This window comes from Peromyscus eremicus, chromosome 1 (assembly GCF_949786415.1).
Source record: "Peromyscus eremicus chromosome 1, PerEre_H2_v1, whole genome shotgun sequence".
Taxonomy (NCBI): domain Eukaryota; kingdom Metazoa; phylum Chordata; class Mammalia; order Rodentia; family Cricetidae; genus Peromyscus; species Peromyscus eremicus.
This window is the reverse complement of record NC_081416.1, coordinates 160,008,723-160,022,562: the sequence shown is the minus strand read 5'-3', so window position 1 is coordinate 160,022,562 and position 13,840 is coordinate 160,008,723. Positions and strand designations below refer to the sequence as shown.

The 13,840-nt window shown below is 43.2% G+C and overlaps 2 protein-coding genes across 3 annotated transcripts in view; both read right to left on the bottom strand.

The window, feature by feature from the left end:
- LOC131922570 (protein SAAL1-like) overlaps positions 1-13,840 on the bottom strand; it is a 101,769-nt gene that overhangs the window by 65,809 nt on the left and 22,120 nt on the right. The gene's annotated exons all lie outside the window — the stretch shown is intronic.
- Positions 217-12,107, bottom strand: LOC131922460 (STAM-binding protein-like). Its single transcript, XM_059277254.1, has 8 exons — positions 12,067-12,107; positions 11,831-11,868; positions 7,573-7,655; positions 6,400-6,608; positions 3,879-3,951; positions 3,533-3,622; positions 2,812-3,103; positions 217-479 (listed from the first exon to the last, which is right to left on the bottom strand). Exons 2-8 carry the CDS (start codon positions 11,835-11,837, stop codon positions 232-234), a joined length of 1,002 nt encoding a protein of 333 aa, XP_059133237.1. The 5' UTR covers positions 11,838-11,868; positions 12,067-12,107; the 3' UTR covers positions 217-231.

Sequence of the window (13,840 nt, the reverse complement as noted above, 5' to 3'; positions counted from 1 at the left end):
TTCTGCCTGACAACCTGCCTGCTTTTACTTCAATGTCTCACTCTGTATGTGAGCCAGGTTTGAACTTGTAGGAAGCCTCCAGCCTCAGTTTGCCAATGACTGGGGTTACAGGCACTAGGCACCACTAGAGTGAAAATTTCTAGCTATAGCACTGAAGCAAATTATTCAATTCAAGGGACTCTGAAAAGCAACCAATTGCAAAATCATCAAATTCAAGGTGGCCAGGCCTTGTCATCCATGGTTCCTTCTGTGGAGTGATAAGTATAGACACAGCCCCTGGATATGTTTTCTGGGAGTCATAGGAAGCCAAGGGGGAAGAAACATTCTCAGAACAAGGAGCTTTCCTATCTTTACCAGGGTACCACATAAGACTCCGCATGTTTCCACTTTTTTTTTGGTGTTGTTCTTCGCTGAAAGCAGGAACCTATCCCATAAGTCTTTTGGAAGGATCACAGGGCGGAGGCCTTTGGAGTTCGGAACTGCAATGGAAAAGAGAAAGAAATCTGAGGTTACAGGGCCTGGTGTCCCTGAGCAGAACTCAGTCTGGTAGCCTGGAGGAAAAACACAAAGTCATTGGTATTCTCTACAGCAGCCCCTCTCCCCATGATGGAACCACAAAATAGGCAGGGAGTTTTTTCTCCAAGCTCTGGCCACAGCTGAGTGGTAGCTGTGAGCATGTTCTTTACTGTCAGCTTAAGTGGATGGAACAACATATTTCTGGGTGTGACCATGAGTTGGTTGCAAAGAAATTTCTGTGTGGGTTCACAGACTCAGTGAGCAAAGGGCCCTCTCAACTCTGGTGAGTAACATGAAGACTAAACAGGACAAACAGGCAGAGAAAATATAAACTTCTGCTGAGTCCCTCCTGGGACAGACATGTCTTCTTTATCTGTGGTTCAGATCTCCAGGTCTGCTGGCCACTGGACTCTCAGGTCTGGACTTAGTTTTTCCTGGGTCCTCATGGGTTTTGAGACTGAGTTTCACAAAATTGGCTTCCATTGTCTGTAACTTTCAGACTTAGACTGAGCCAAACTACAAGTATTCCAGAACTTCCACTTGAGGAAAGCCTGTTGTGAGCATGCTCAGTCATGCAGACCATTTTCCCCAAGAGTTTTGAGGCCACAATAAACCCCACCAGATTTCAAGAGGTTGCAGTTGCATGAAAGCATACAAAGATTTTCTCAAGGTCATACTATCACAGACTGTCCCTAATAGGGTATGTCGTAGGGATGGAGGAAACCCTTGAGACCCTGGAACTACAGGGTCACCCATGGCACACACCGCCTAGAGAAGTCGCAGCCTCAAATCCAAATGTGAGTGAAAATGGTGCACTTAGCTCAGCAAAGTTCCAAGGACAGATGGCTCCACTTAGCTGGAACCAGTCATCCCTTTCCTGATTATTCTCTAGTCCAATAGGTTCCTATTGAGCAGCTTACTCTTGCTTTTTCATTACATTACACAGATGTGTAGATTGCTGAGTGCACAGGCTCACAGCTGGGAAAGGCTAACTCTTACATCTGGAAATGTGTGGATTGCTTAGTGCACAGGCTCAATTCTGGCAAAGGCCGACTCTCTCACCTGTGCCTGACTGAGACAGAGCACTAAAAATTGGCTTACAGCTCCTCCTCACTCAAGAAGAGATTTTTGACTCTTGCAAGGCAAGACAAGAATCAACCAATACTTTAGAAACATCTGAAAAGTCAGCTTTGGTGATGCACACTTGGAATTTCAGCATTTGCTTGCTGAGGTGGCAGGATCTCAAGTCAAGTCTATTCAGGCTGTAAAAGGAGATGTTACAAATGAAACAAAACATAAACCAAATGAGATGAGATACTTGAGAACTTTTTTTCAGAAATATTTGTGTATTTTCCCTTTAAAATCCTTTCTGTATGAACTGTGAGTGTGTTTGCACATGTCCGTGATCTGTGTTTGTTTTTCAGAATGTCCATGCTGATGTGTGAGCAAGGATGCACAGGTGCTTCAGCACATCTGCAGATGTGAACTGACTGCCTGGAGTGCTGATCTTCCCTGGCCCCTTTGATCCAACAGAATCTCTTCTGTGCTTCTGTGTCTGCCCAGCTAGCTGTGCTGTAAGAAACCAGGTCTTCTCCTGTCTCCCTGTCCCATCTCACCTGAAAAGAACCTTGAATGTAGAGGTGACCAATCACACCCCACTGTCACGTGCTTTCTGGAGATTCCATCTCAGGTTTGGACACTGTCACTGCTAGCGCTTCACCCACAGAGTCAACATCTCTGGCCCTACTTGAGGATTTTTTGTGAGAGTCTACCAAATGCTGAAAACATAATCTCATGCACCTGAAATTCTGTTGCCCTCACATCTCTCCATTATGTCCTAAAATTATCTGAGAGTCCAAGTTTCATAAAGTAACCATTTCTTATGATGGAAAATGATTTAGTATTTTCTTAATGTGCTTCTTCAAATCTCTACAGAGCTCAGAAAAGATGAGGATCTGAACTCAAGCAAGTTTTGAGGAAACTTATCTGAGTAAACTAAGTTAAAGGTTATTTTGACAAGACAGTCAGATGGCAGGAAGGAACGAGACAACACTCATCACAGGAGGTTCTGTTACCACAGCAAAGTGGATCCGTGGAAGCAAACGGCTGAGGACATGGACAAAGGGAAGGGACGTTCTCTGTGTTGCTCAGTGCTCTAGACCTCGGACACCTGTGCACCAGTACCGTCTTACTTTACTGGAGAGCTGCAGTCTCAGTTTTGTGTGGCTGACCCAGATGCAATGGGAAACACTTATACACAAGTCATTTCCAAGTCATGGACCTGTGGTGACTCACCTGGGCTTTTCACCACCTTAGTCTCCCCAAGAGTGTCTGCTGAAGGGGTGGGGGTTATCTCCTCGATGGCTTCCTGTGGGCCACACACCACTGTTTGTTTCACAGGTGTGCTTCCTCCTGAAGGCTCTTCAGACTTTGTAGATGTTGGTGTCAGGCTGGGGCCCACCTTTCCACGACTCATAAGTCTTTGTAGAAGAGAGCTGAATTTGGGGAAGTCTCGGGAGTTTTGTCCATGATTTTTTCTATGCTTCCAGAACGCCTTGTTTTTTGCTTCTTCCTCTTTTCTTTTCTTCTACAGAAAGAAAAACAGATTTAGGTTACGTCTTCAAATCCCAGAAGAAAAAGCCTTACCAGCAAAAAAGATTTTCAAAGTATAGGTCGGTTTAGGTCTGACATCTCAGCATAGGGCTCATGGAGCAGCAGTTCTATGGAGAACAGCCACCACCACCTTAGTCAGTTCCTGTATAGCCTTCTTCAGTAACAACCAAGTCTCAATATTCTCAGAGTCCTACTGCACTTTATGTGTGTGTGTGTGTGTGTGTGTGTGTGTGTGTGTGTGTGTGTGTGTTGATTCACCTGGATAAAGTGCATGTGTGTTCAATTGAGTGTGGAGCCTATCCATTGCATCACAGACTCACTGAAACGACAACACAACACAACCCCAGGACACAGGCTGAGCAGGTGACATACAATCCTCCTTCCTCCATGCTCACACACTGACCTTATCTAGGTAGCCTTCATACTCCTTAGTATGATTTCTTCGGAGTGTGAATTTAAGGCTCTTAACTTTTTCATTAATGTTATTTATAGTCTGCAATACAAAACAGAAATGAAGAATTAGAACAGTTCTAATGTCAGAAAAGAGAATAAGAAAACAAGTGGGGAGAAGCATCAGTATCTCATACATGACTTGAACCCCATTTCCTGACATCCCTCTCCTCTGTACTGCTATGCTGAGGCAGCATCAGCTCCCATCATACCCAGGGTCATGATCTGTTGCTTTTTTCTAAGTAGTTCACTGCTGTTCTGGAGATTTTAGATCAGTCACATAGACAATGAAGACTCACCTTGTTGATTTTGGATCTTATTCGAGCTGAAAGACACTTATTCGGGCCTTTTCTGAGTTTCTCCATAAAGAGTCTAAAGGAATAGAGCAGAGTGACTAAGATGGACAAAAAGTTACAAGTATCAAAATGAGGCCCTGAAGAAATTCAGGGTTTGAGAAGTTCATGGAGTGAGTAAAGGCACACCCTGAAATCCCACCTCCCCTTATCCCCCAGTGCCTGGAGAGAGAAAAGTCTTCACTCTTCTATCTACTGGTACATTCAGCAAACATCAGCTATCAAGAAGTATAAAACAACCTCTGGAGGCATCACAATCCCTCACTTCAAGCTCTACTATACAGCTAAAATAATAAAAACAGCTTGATACTGGCATAAAAACATGTGGACCATGGAACTGAACTGAAGACCCTGACATTAATCCACACTCCTATGAACATATAATTTTCAATAAAGAAGCCAAAACTGTACAGTGGAAAAAAAGAAAGCATCTTCAACAAATCGTGCTGGCATAACTAGATGTCAACATGTAGAAGACTGCAAATAGATCCATATCTGTCAACGTGCACAAAACTTAAGTCCAAGCGGATCAAAGACCTCAACATATATCCAGTTACTCTGAACCTGAAAGAAGAAAGTAGGTAGTCTCAAACGCATTGGCACTGGAGATCACTTCCTAAATATAACACCAGTAGCACAGACACTGAGAGAAACAATTAATCAATGGGACCTCTTGAAACTGAGAAGCTTTTGTAGGGCAAAGGACATGGTCAACAAGACAAAACAACAGCCTACAGAATGGGAAAAGGTCTTCACCAACCCCACATCTGACAGAGGGCTGATATCCAGAACATATAAAGAACTCAAGAAATTAGATATCAAAATAACCAACAGTCCAATTAAAAAATGGGCTATAGAGCTAAACAGAAAATTCTCAATAGAAGAAGCTCAAATGGCTGAAAGACATTTAACGAATTGCTCAACATTCTTAATCATCAGGGAAATGCAAATCAAAATGCCTCTGAGTTATCCATCTTACACCCGTCAGAATGGCTAAGATCAAAAACACTAAAGACAGCTTATGTTGGAGAGGATGTGGAGAAAAGGGAACACTCCTACACTGTTGGTGGGAATGCAAACTGGTACAGCCACTTTGGAAATCGTTATGGCGCTTTCTTTAAAATTGGCAATCAACCTCCCTCAAGACCCAGCTATAGCACTCCTGGGCATATACCCAAGGAATACCACAAGGACACATGCTCATCTTTGTTCAAAGCAGCATTATTTGTAATAGCCAGAATGTGGAAACAACCTAGATGCCCTTCAACTGAAGAATGGATAAATGAAATGTGGTACATATACACAATGGAGTACTACTCAGAAGAGAAAAACAATGACATCATGAGACTTGCAGGCAAATGGATGGAACTAGAAAACATCATCCTGAGTGAGGTAACCCAGACTCAGAAAGACAAACCTGGTATGTACTCATAAGTGGATACTAGATGTAAAGCAAAGGATAACCAGACTGCAACTGACAACTCCAGGGAGGCTACCTAGTAAAGAGGACCCGAAGAAAGACACAGGGATCACCCAACGACAGAGAAATGGATGAGATCTACATGAGAAAACTGGGGATGGGGGGGCAGTAATGGAGATCAAGGGTCAGGGGAAAGAGAGCTTAAGGGAGCAGGAGGTCCCAGCTGGATCAGAAACACAGTGGGAGAAGAAGGAAAAAGATACCATGATAAATAAAGACCCCGTGGGAATAGGAAGAAGCAGAGTGCTAGAGAGTTCCCAGAAATCCACAAAGATGCCTCCACTATAGACTACTGGAAATGGTCGAGAGAGTGCCTGAGCTGACCTACTCTGGTGATCTCAGGGCTAAATATGACTGGTGAGACCTTTACCATCATTCCCTTCCTCAAACACACAATGTTCTTGTCATTAAGACTATAGGAGTCATTCCCTGGGGACACTCTGCAATCTTATTCTGCCTACCCAAGTATGGTGAACAGCTCAGGGACTGTGCTGAGCCACTCCAACACTAGGTGGTCCACAGCCCAGTCCTCTGGTGGCTGTGTAGCTACAGGAAAGGCTAACCTCTTTGCTATACCAATCAATAGGCTACAGGATGTAGAGAAGAGGAATCTGGCTCTGCCACACACAGCAATAAGCCTACGACTGGCTGCCTGGGTAGAGATAGAGCACTCAAAACACTCACCAGTGCAGACACATCCTGTTCATCTGTCAACTCTTTTGTCTAAAAGCTGGGCCCTGTGGACACAAGCTCAAGAACTCTCCTACTCATGAAGTCCCTTATATGGGATACCACCAACTTTGGTCCTCATGTCTTTGAACAGTAAGGAAAAGCATGTGTCAGATCTGCCAGAGAAATCTGTCATCTGATTAAAAGATGACTTTTTCAAGTTCCATATGGTCAGCAAGGGTAAAAAGCATGAAGAGGAGGATAGGATGAGTGAGGGATCAGTCATGGGAAAGGAGGTGGAAAACTGCAGGTTCTCACGTTGAAAATTTGTGATACATCACAAGTGCTTCCTCTGTGAGGCCTTGATTTAGCAGGACTTCTGCTTTTATCTGATAGGTCTTCAGTTCAAGGTAAGATTTCCAGGGAATGTTATTATTGATGTAAATATTCTCCAGAGAGCTTAAAAGTTGGAACTGCTCTTGGGTCAGAAGAGTGGCATTGTTATGTCTGCGAATGGTGCTCCTGATCTAAGAAAAAGAGAAGATGGGGAACATCAAAATGCATCTCCTACCATCCTGCCATTCTAGCAGTCTAGAACACACAAACATGCACATGCACACGTGCACACGCACACACGCACACATACATCTCCCTAATGAAATTAGAGTAAATAAAACACCACATTGGTGATTCAGCTCAATAAATGTATGAACAAACCCAGCCTGGGATCCTCTTACTACAGTAGTAAAGAGGTAGAGTTGGGAATAGGGATGTCTGTGTCCTTTGAAAACAATATGAAGGAGCTCTTGATTAGCATTTAACCTAAGGAACAGACCTTACACACATTCAGTGAGATTCGCACTAGAAGACATATGTAGCTATGAGTGGTTGTGCACACATCAGAGGATTGTGCTTAAGCATAAACCCAACAGTTACCACATGGGCTTCACCTGATGTTACCAAGGCAATCAGAGAGCACCCAAGCTTGGAGGAAACCCTATTCATGCCTTCCACAATGCAATCACAGCTGGAAGCAAAAGGATTTGTGATGGGGTGCCCAAAGTGATTTAATTAGTATTTAGGATACTCAAGTCTCCAAGAGCCTTTGTTAGACAATGAGCAAGGAAAACTCAGTTCCTGCTATTTAAAGATTCCAGGAACTAAGGCTCAGAAGCAGCAGAAAAACAAAAAAACCTTTGGGAACTGTGAGCTCTGCGGACCACAGCATTGCACAAGCCTTTCTTGAAACTTTCTTGGCTGTCAGTGTCTTTGAGAGCAGAAGTGTAATGAATTCTAGAGACAAATTGCTCACACTATTGACCTGCTTTCTGTGATCACACTTCTGATGAAAGACAAAGTAAGACATGTCCACCAGGGAGAAAAAAAAGTGAGGTTCGCTAGTTTAAACATAGAAAAGGGCACCAGGCTTTTACATTTGCTCCATAGGATTACATACAAATGACCTCTCTTTTCAGCAGCAATGAGACTTACCTTCTTTGGAGCTCCAGCAATGAAAGGTCCTTTAATATCTGGACAGCTCTGATGGTCTGTGAGCCAAGGTGTGAGAATATCACCTGTTACCAGATACAAGTAGTTAGGAAAGGAGCTACTTTGCTTCTCCAATGATCAATATTAGTTTATGTTAATTTACGTATTGCTAACTCACTGACCATGATGGCCATGGAGATACAGGCTTTAATCCTGCAATTTTATGGCTGAGATAGTAGTTACAACCTGAATTCTATTTTAATTTAAAAACTGGGATTAAATAAATTTTTTCAAGAGTTTACAAAGGAGATCAATTCAAGATGGCAGTGGCTGTTGGCATCCACAGGCCCATGGAGCAGCTCTAAGGAGCCTGAGAGACCCAAGGAGGATCAAATTGGAGATAGGGCAGCAGAGGATGAATCTGAGAGAGCACAGAATCTCAAAAACAACTAAAACATGGTAGGCCGTATGGGAAGATGCTTTTAAGAAGTGGTCTCATGAAATTGAAAAAAAAAGAAGAATAGCAGAGCAGATTCCATACATGGGCCAGAGATAAGTGAACCTACAGCTGCTGAAGCTCACACTAATGGAGATGGAGAATGGTTCATTTTCTGGATTGGGTTTCCTCAAAAAGCCTCCAGAGACTGTGCTGTAGCTGGAGGCCATGTTGGTGTCCATAAACCATGCTGCCACCAGAAACCATATGGAAGTCAATGAGCTGTGCTGCCACTGGCTGTTCCGGGTAAGGAAGCTTCTTTTGCAGTGGTAACAATGACTGTAGACTCATAGTTGAGAATGAGAAACCTATCACAGAAGCCTTTTCCCACCTTCAAATAAAAAAGGAAGCAGTCTAGGCAGTAAGCCACTGAAGAGAGTCCTTAAATTGTGATGCTGAAATGGAGCTCTTTTTCAGTTGATGTCTTCCAGCAGGAGATGTGGCTGTTGAGTGTGGGGAAAGACTCAGTTATTTTAAAGGGGCTGGCCAATGAGACTTTCACCATGCTCCAATGACTACGTGGAAAACACAAATTAGAATTTATGTATTTTTTTTCTTCTTTTGGGCAGGCACAGGGTGGGAGAATGCCTTTGGAAGGAATGGGAAGCTATTTTGATCAGGTGCATTATATAACATTGCCAAATAATCAGTAAAAATATGTTAGAAAAAAATGTACAATGAATAGAAAAGATTCCCTTAAAACTCTACAGGGATTTATTTTTAGGGCATGCTCTCCAGGATCTCGTTATACAACAGAGGGTGCTAGCCATGAATTAGTGGTTACTCAGCTATCTCAGCTCCCAAGTGCTCAGGGGACACTCCTGAATAAGCAGTCCTGTCCCTGAACTACTTTTAGAGAGTTTCTTTGGGGACCACAGCAGGAGACACAGTTGCTCATGTGCCCTAGACAGTCCCAATTCTCTACCCTGAAGGTCCTGTCCTGAGGGTTGCTCACTGATCTCTAGGTAGGACACAGCTGCCTATCCAGCCAGCTCCTCCAAGGCAACCCTACTCATGGATGAGTGGCAGATGTGGCCACCAGTTCCTCTCACATCCCAACACTACTGCTCAACAGCACTAACATGGAAATGCTAACGTGGAAAACTGAGTGGAGGGTTGATGCTGCTGCAGTGGAACATCTTGGCTCTGAGTGTGCCTATCTACACACCTGGCTCTTTCCCTACTTCTGTGGAAATGCTCTCAGGAACTACTTGAGTATTTTGTCTACACTGAGCTCATAAACACTTAACACCTCAGTGAGCCCAGAGCCCAGTCTGTCAGATATTCCACTGTGGAATGTAAAGATCCATTTAGTGAGAGAGGAAATGTTCTGTCCAAAATCATAACCCCACATAGATCAGGGATAAGATTCTAGTTAGGACAACAGCTTCTAGTTCAGTATTCTACCCATGATTCCACACTTTCTGGACTTCTCAAAGTGTGTGGGAAAATTCAATGAAAGAAATGTTTCAATTTCTTTACTTACCAGACATTGTTGGGAAGATAATAAAAACACAGTTATAAGAATCAGATAAAGAGACAAAAACACTGTCTGGATTCTGAAACAAAAAACCCACATGTCCAGGGTCAGAGATACTGGACACTGAGGAAAATTAAGTTTGTCAGCATCATAAAGACCAAAAGACCATTCAGGTACTGGTGGGCTAAGAGGTAGAGTGATGTCATAAAACTACACTGGTACCCTAGTCAAAGACTTCTTGAAAAAAAGAGCAAATAAATTAGAGATGCAGACCTGAGTTTTGTTGGGTTCCTATCTTTTCTTTGTACTTCTATGATTCCTTATGATCTGCAAGTCTGTACTCTAGTGAAGACAATGACTGTGAAAATGAAGAAGCAGCTTCAGTTTGAAAGCTGATCCTGAAGGCTCATAGGCTCTGCCACACATTCGACAATTCATGTGTTCTCCAGAGGTCAGAGAAATAAAGGACCCAGCACTTTCTCTCAGTCCTTTCTAACTGAGCTAGCAGTGTGTGCAGAAAGAATTCTATTTTCTTATTTTTTTCAGGAATAAGTTTGCCTTTGTGACTGAAGCTGGCTTGAGATTCACCATTTATCCTACATTTGCCAACAACCAGCATCAGTCCTCCAGCTTCAGCCTCCTGGGTGCTGAGATTTCACCTATGAGCCCAGACACTCAGATCAGAATTGTTATGATATATCTATAGCATGCTTATTTTCATATTTTTTCTTTTTTTTTAGAGACATGGTTTCTCTGTGTAGTTTTGGTGCCTGTACTGAATCTTGCTCTGTAGAGCAGGCTGGACTCGAACTCACAGAGATCCACCTGCCTCTACCTCCCAAGTGCTGGGATTAAAAGCGTGCACCACCACCCAGTTCATTTTCATAATTGTTAAGCATCACCAGTATTCAAGAAAACAGCAGAGAAAAAACAAACACAAAAGGTTTCTTTCCTGACAAGTTTGCTGTCCTAGTTACACATTTTCCCAGCCTCAGTTTACTTCCTGGTCTACTAACCTACATGTTCACTAAATCCATCTCTGTTTGCCCTGTGCTGAGCAAATTACTCAATCACCAGAGAAATTTATTATTCAATGAAGTCTTTTGGCTCCCTTCAGCATTCAGTCCCATAAATCCTATGTTACCATGGTTAACACCTCCAAGTTCCATGTTCTCCCTTTCCTCCATTCTATTTTATCCCCCACCACTGCATTTTTCTGTTTTCTTGACTATCTCCAGGTCCAGGTGGCCTGTTCCTTTTTGTAAAAAGCCCCAAAGTGCTCTTCCAATAGCTTCAGCCTCCCTGCCCTGTGTTTCTTCCTCCTCTCTAGTTCTCTTTTAACTAGACAGAAGACTCCAAACATTGGGAATGCTGATTTTTAAAACTCCATTGGTTTTATTTTATTTCTTCAGGAATGGTCTTTAACACCCAGGCTATCACCAAAGTCAGTGTGCAGATAGAGACTGGCATGGTCTCCTTGATTCTTCTGCCTCTGTCTCCCAAGGGCCAAGATTGCAGGGGTATGGCACCATGCTCTGACTAATCACATTAGGAGTTTGTGTTGAGTCTGAGCCAGGGTTGTACAGCTATCTGAAACTGCACAAAACATGGGTGAGGACCTTTATTATCAGGAAGGTGCCTGTCATTGTCCCAGTGTGCAGGTGCCAGAGAGAGCACAGCTGTTCCTGTCGTTCACTGTAACAAACAGTCCTGCTTTAGCAGGGACAGCAGACTTTCCTCTCCCCCACTGCTTTAGGATACATGTGAGGACACAGAAGAGGGAGGGACATCTGCCTAGCCAGAAAAGGTCAGCTCATCTCAGCTGCAAATGGAACACTGCCAGACACACTCTCGAGTTCCCTTGTATTTCACCACTAATGTTGACCAGCACCAACTGTGAAGTATCATTGTGGAAAACTGTGTGGAGGGAAGTGTCTTGGCCCTCAGTTCTCCTCATTACATACCCAGCTCTCTCTCTCTGCTTCAGCTGAAACAGTTCCAGAAACTTTGATTTTCTTCTCTATGTCTTGCTCCTAAACACTCAATACCTCAGAGAACCCTGAGCCCTGCCAGCCTGTTATCTCACCAAGGAAGGTGAAGGAACATTCACTGAGAGGATGAGGAAATACTCTGTCCAAACCTCAACCCTAGGGAATGTCAAAGATGAGACCACGTTAGGGCACCAACCTCTTGTTCACCACTTTCCCCTCTATCCCACATTGTTTTGATGCTTCCCAATTTAGTGAGCTGTCCAATTAAACAAACATTAAAGTTTCTTTTCCTACCTGACATCTTCAAGTCAGGAACAGAACAGGAGTAGGATCTGGATAGAGGGATGGGGACAAAACAGGAGTAGGATCTGGGTAAAGGGATGGGGACAAAACAGGAGTAGGATCTAGGTAAAGGGATGGGGACAAAACAGGAGTAGGATCTGGATAAAGGAATGGGGACAAAACAGGAGTAGGATCTGGATAAAGGGATGAGAGAGTGGGTTGTTAGGTTTCACAGTAAAAAAAATCACGTCTGTGCAGGATCAAAGATGCTCAGTACTGAGGCACATTTGGTGACACACGGCAACCTCAAGACTCTATCTGGTGCTGATTGGTTGAGGGAGGAATGATGTCATAAAGCAGATGAAAGAAAGCCAATAGGATTCCCAGAAGCCATGTTTAAAAAGGGACAGTTGAAAAAAAAAGCGACAATTGGAAAACTGCAGGAAGACTAGAGCAGCTTTACATGGCTGCAATCTGGGAATCTGAAAGCACATAACCCAGATATGACAATTTCTAGTCCCAGATCCTTAGTTCAGGAAGAGTGTCAAGTGTTTCACACAAGTGATCATTAATAAAGTCATTTATTATTGACACATGATTTTCACATTTCAACAGTTAAAATGTATTTATATGCACAGATGATGTCTTTGGTGAGCATCTTAGATACTGTTTTATTGCTATGAAGAGCCACCACAGCCAAGACTACTCCAGGTGGAGCTCCAGGAGTCCAGTTGGTGAGAGAGAGGAGGGATTATATGAGTAAGAGATATCAAGACTATGATTGGATAAAGCACAGGGACAAATATCCAAACTAGTGGAAACACATAAACTGTGAACCAATAGCTGAGGAGCCCCCATGAAACTGGACCAGGCCCTCTGGATAAGTGAGACAGTTGATGAACTTGAACTGTTTAGGAGGCCCCCAGGCAGTGGGACCAGGACCTGTCCTCAGTGCAGGAGCTGGCTTTTTGGAACCTTGGGCCTATGCTGAGACATTTTGCTCAGCCTTGGTGCAGGGAGGAGGAGACTGGACTTGCCTCAACTGAATCTACCAGGCTGAGATGACTCCCCAGGGGAGACCTTGCCTTGGAGGAGGTAGGAATGGGAGGTGGATTGGAGGGGGTAAGGTTGGGGCGTGAGAGGAGGGAGGACAGGGGAATCATGGCTGATAAATAAAGTTAAATTATAAAATAAAAATATTTATTAAAAAATACCTCATCTTTAGTGAAGTATACCACACCTAGAAAGACAAATAAAGTATATACTAGCTTATATGTAAATATTAGCTGTTAAGGCAATCATAATTATAACCAAGCAAAAATCCATATAACCACAAGGTTTGTTATAGAGTAAAGAACTGAGCACAGGTAGATCTCTCTAGGAAAGGAAAATAGAACAATTATGGATAGATAAGGGGGAGCTGGAAGTGGAGGATCATGGAGAGGAGAAGGGAAGAAGACAAGGAAGGAAATACATGGAGAGACAGCTAAAACTAAGAGCCATCTGAATGGGTAGTATAGAAATCTGACAGAGAAAAAGATTCCTAAAATATATACATATATGCAGATGATGTACATGAAATCACCAAATACTGGGGAGACAGAGCTCCAACAGGACATCTCTTGTCACCAAATGAAGCATTCATTAGCAGGATTGGGTTACATCTAATTGAGCCAAAGGGGTTTTTGTGAATCTCCAAATAACTGAGGGTATTGCCAGGACTATAGGTTGTTATCCACAAAATGACAGCAAGACATCAACTGTTGAATAGAACACCAACAACTCATTGAACATGAACACAGAGAAGTCAAACTAGTGCCTACATACAGCCTTCACACCTATAGTCTAGCATCTTTGGTACAAGGAGGTACTCTACCAAAGGAGAAACATAAACAGTAACACAGCCATGAACCCCTTGATCTACAATGGTGTTGTGCCAACAAAACATACTTAGTGCAATGGTGCTACAAATCTTGTGGGAGTAAACAACCAATATCTTATTGGACTTAAGGCCCACACCAT

Excerpts from the sequence above, each read along its gene's own strand:
- LOC131922460 (XM_059277254.1), bottom strand. Across the intron at positions 6,609-7,572 it reads TTGCTGGAGCTCCAAAGAAG|ATCAGGAGCACCATTCGCAG; the intron begins GTAAGTCTCATT and ends TCTTTTTCTTAG. Across the intron at positions 480-2,811 it reads TAAGGTGGTGAAAAGCCCAG|TTCCGAACTCCAAAGGCCTC; the intron begins GTGAGTCACCAC and ends TTTCCATTGCAG.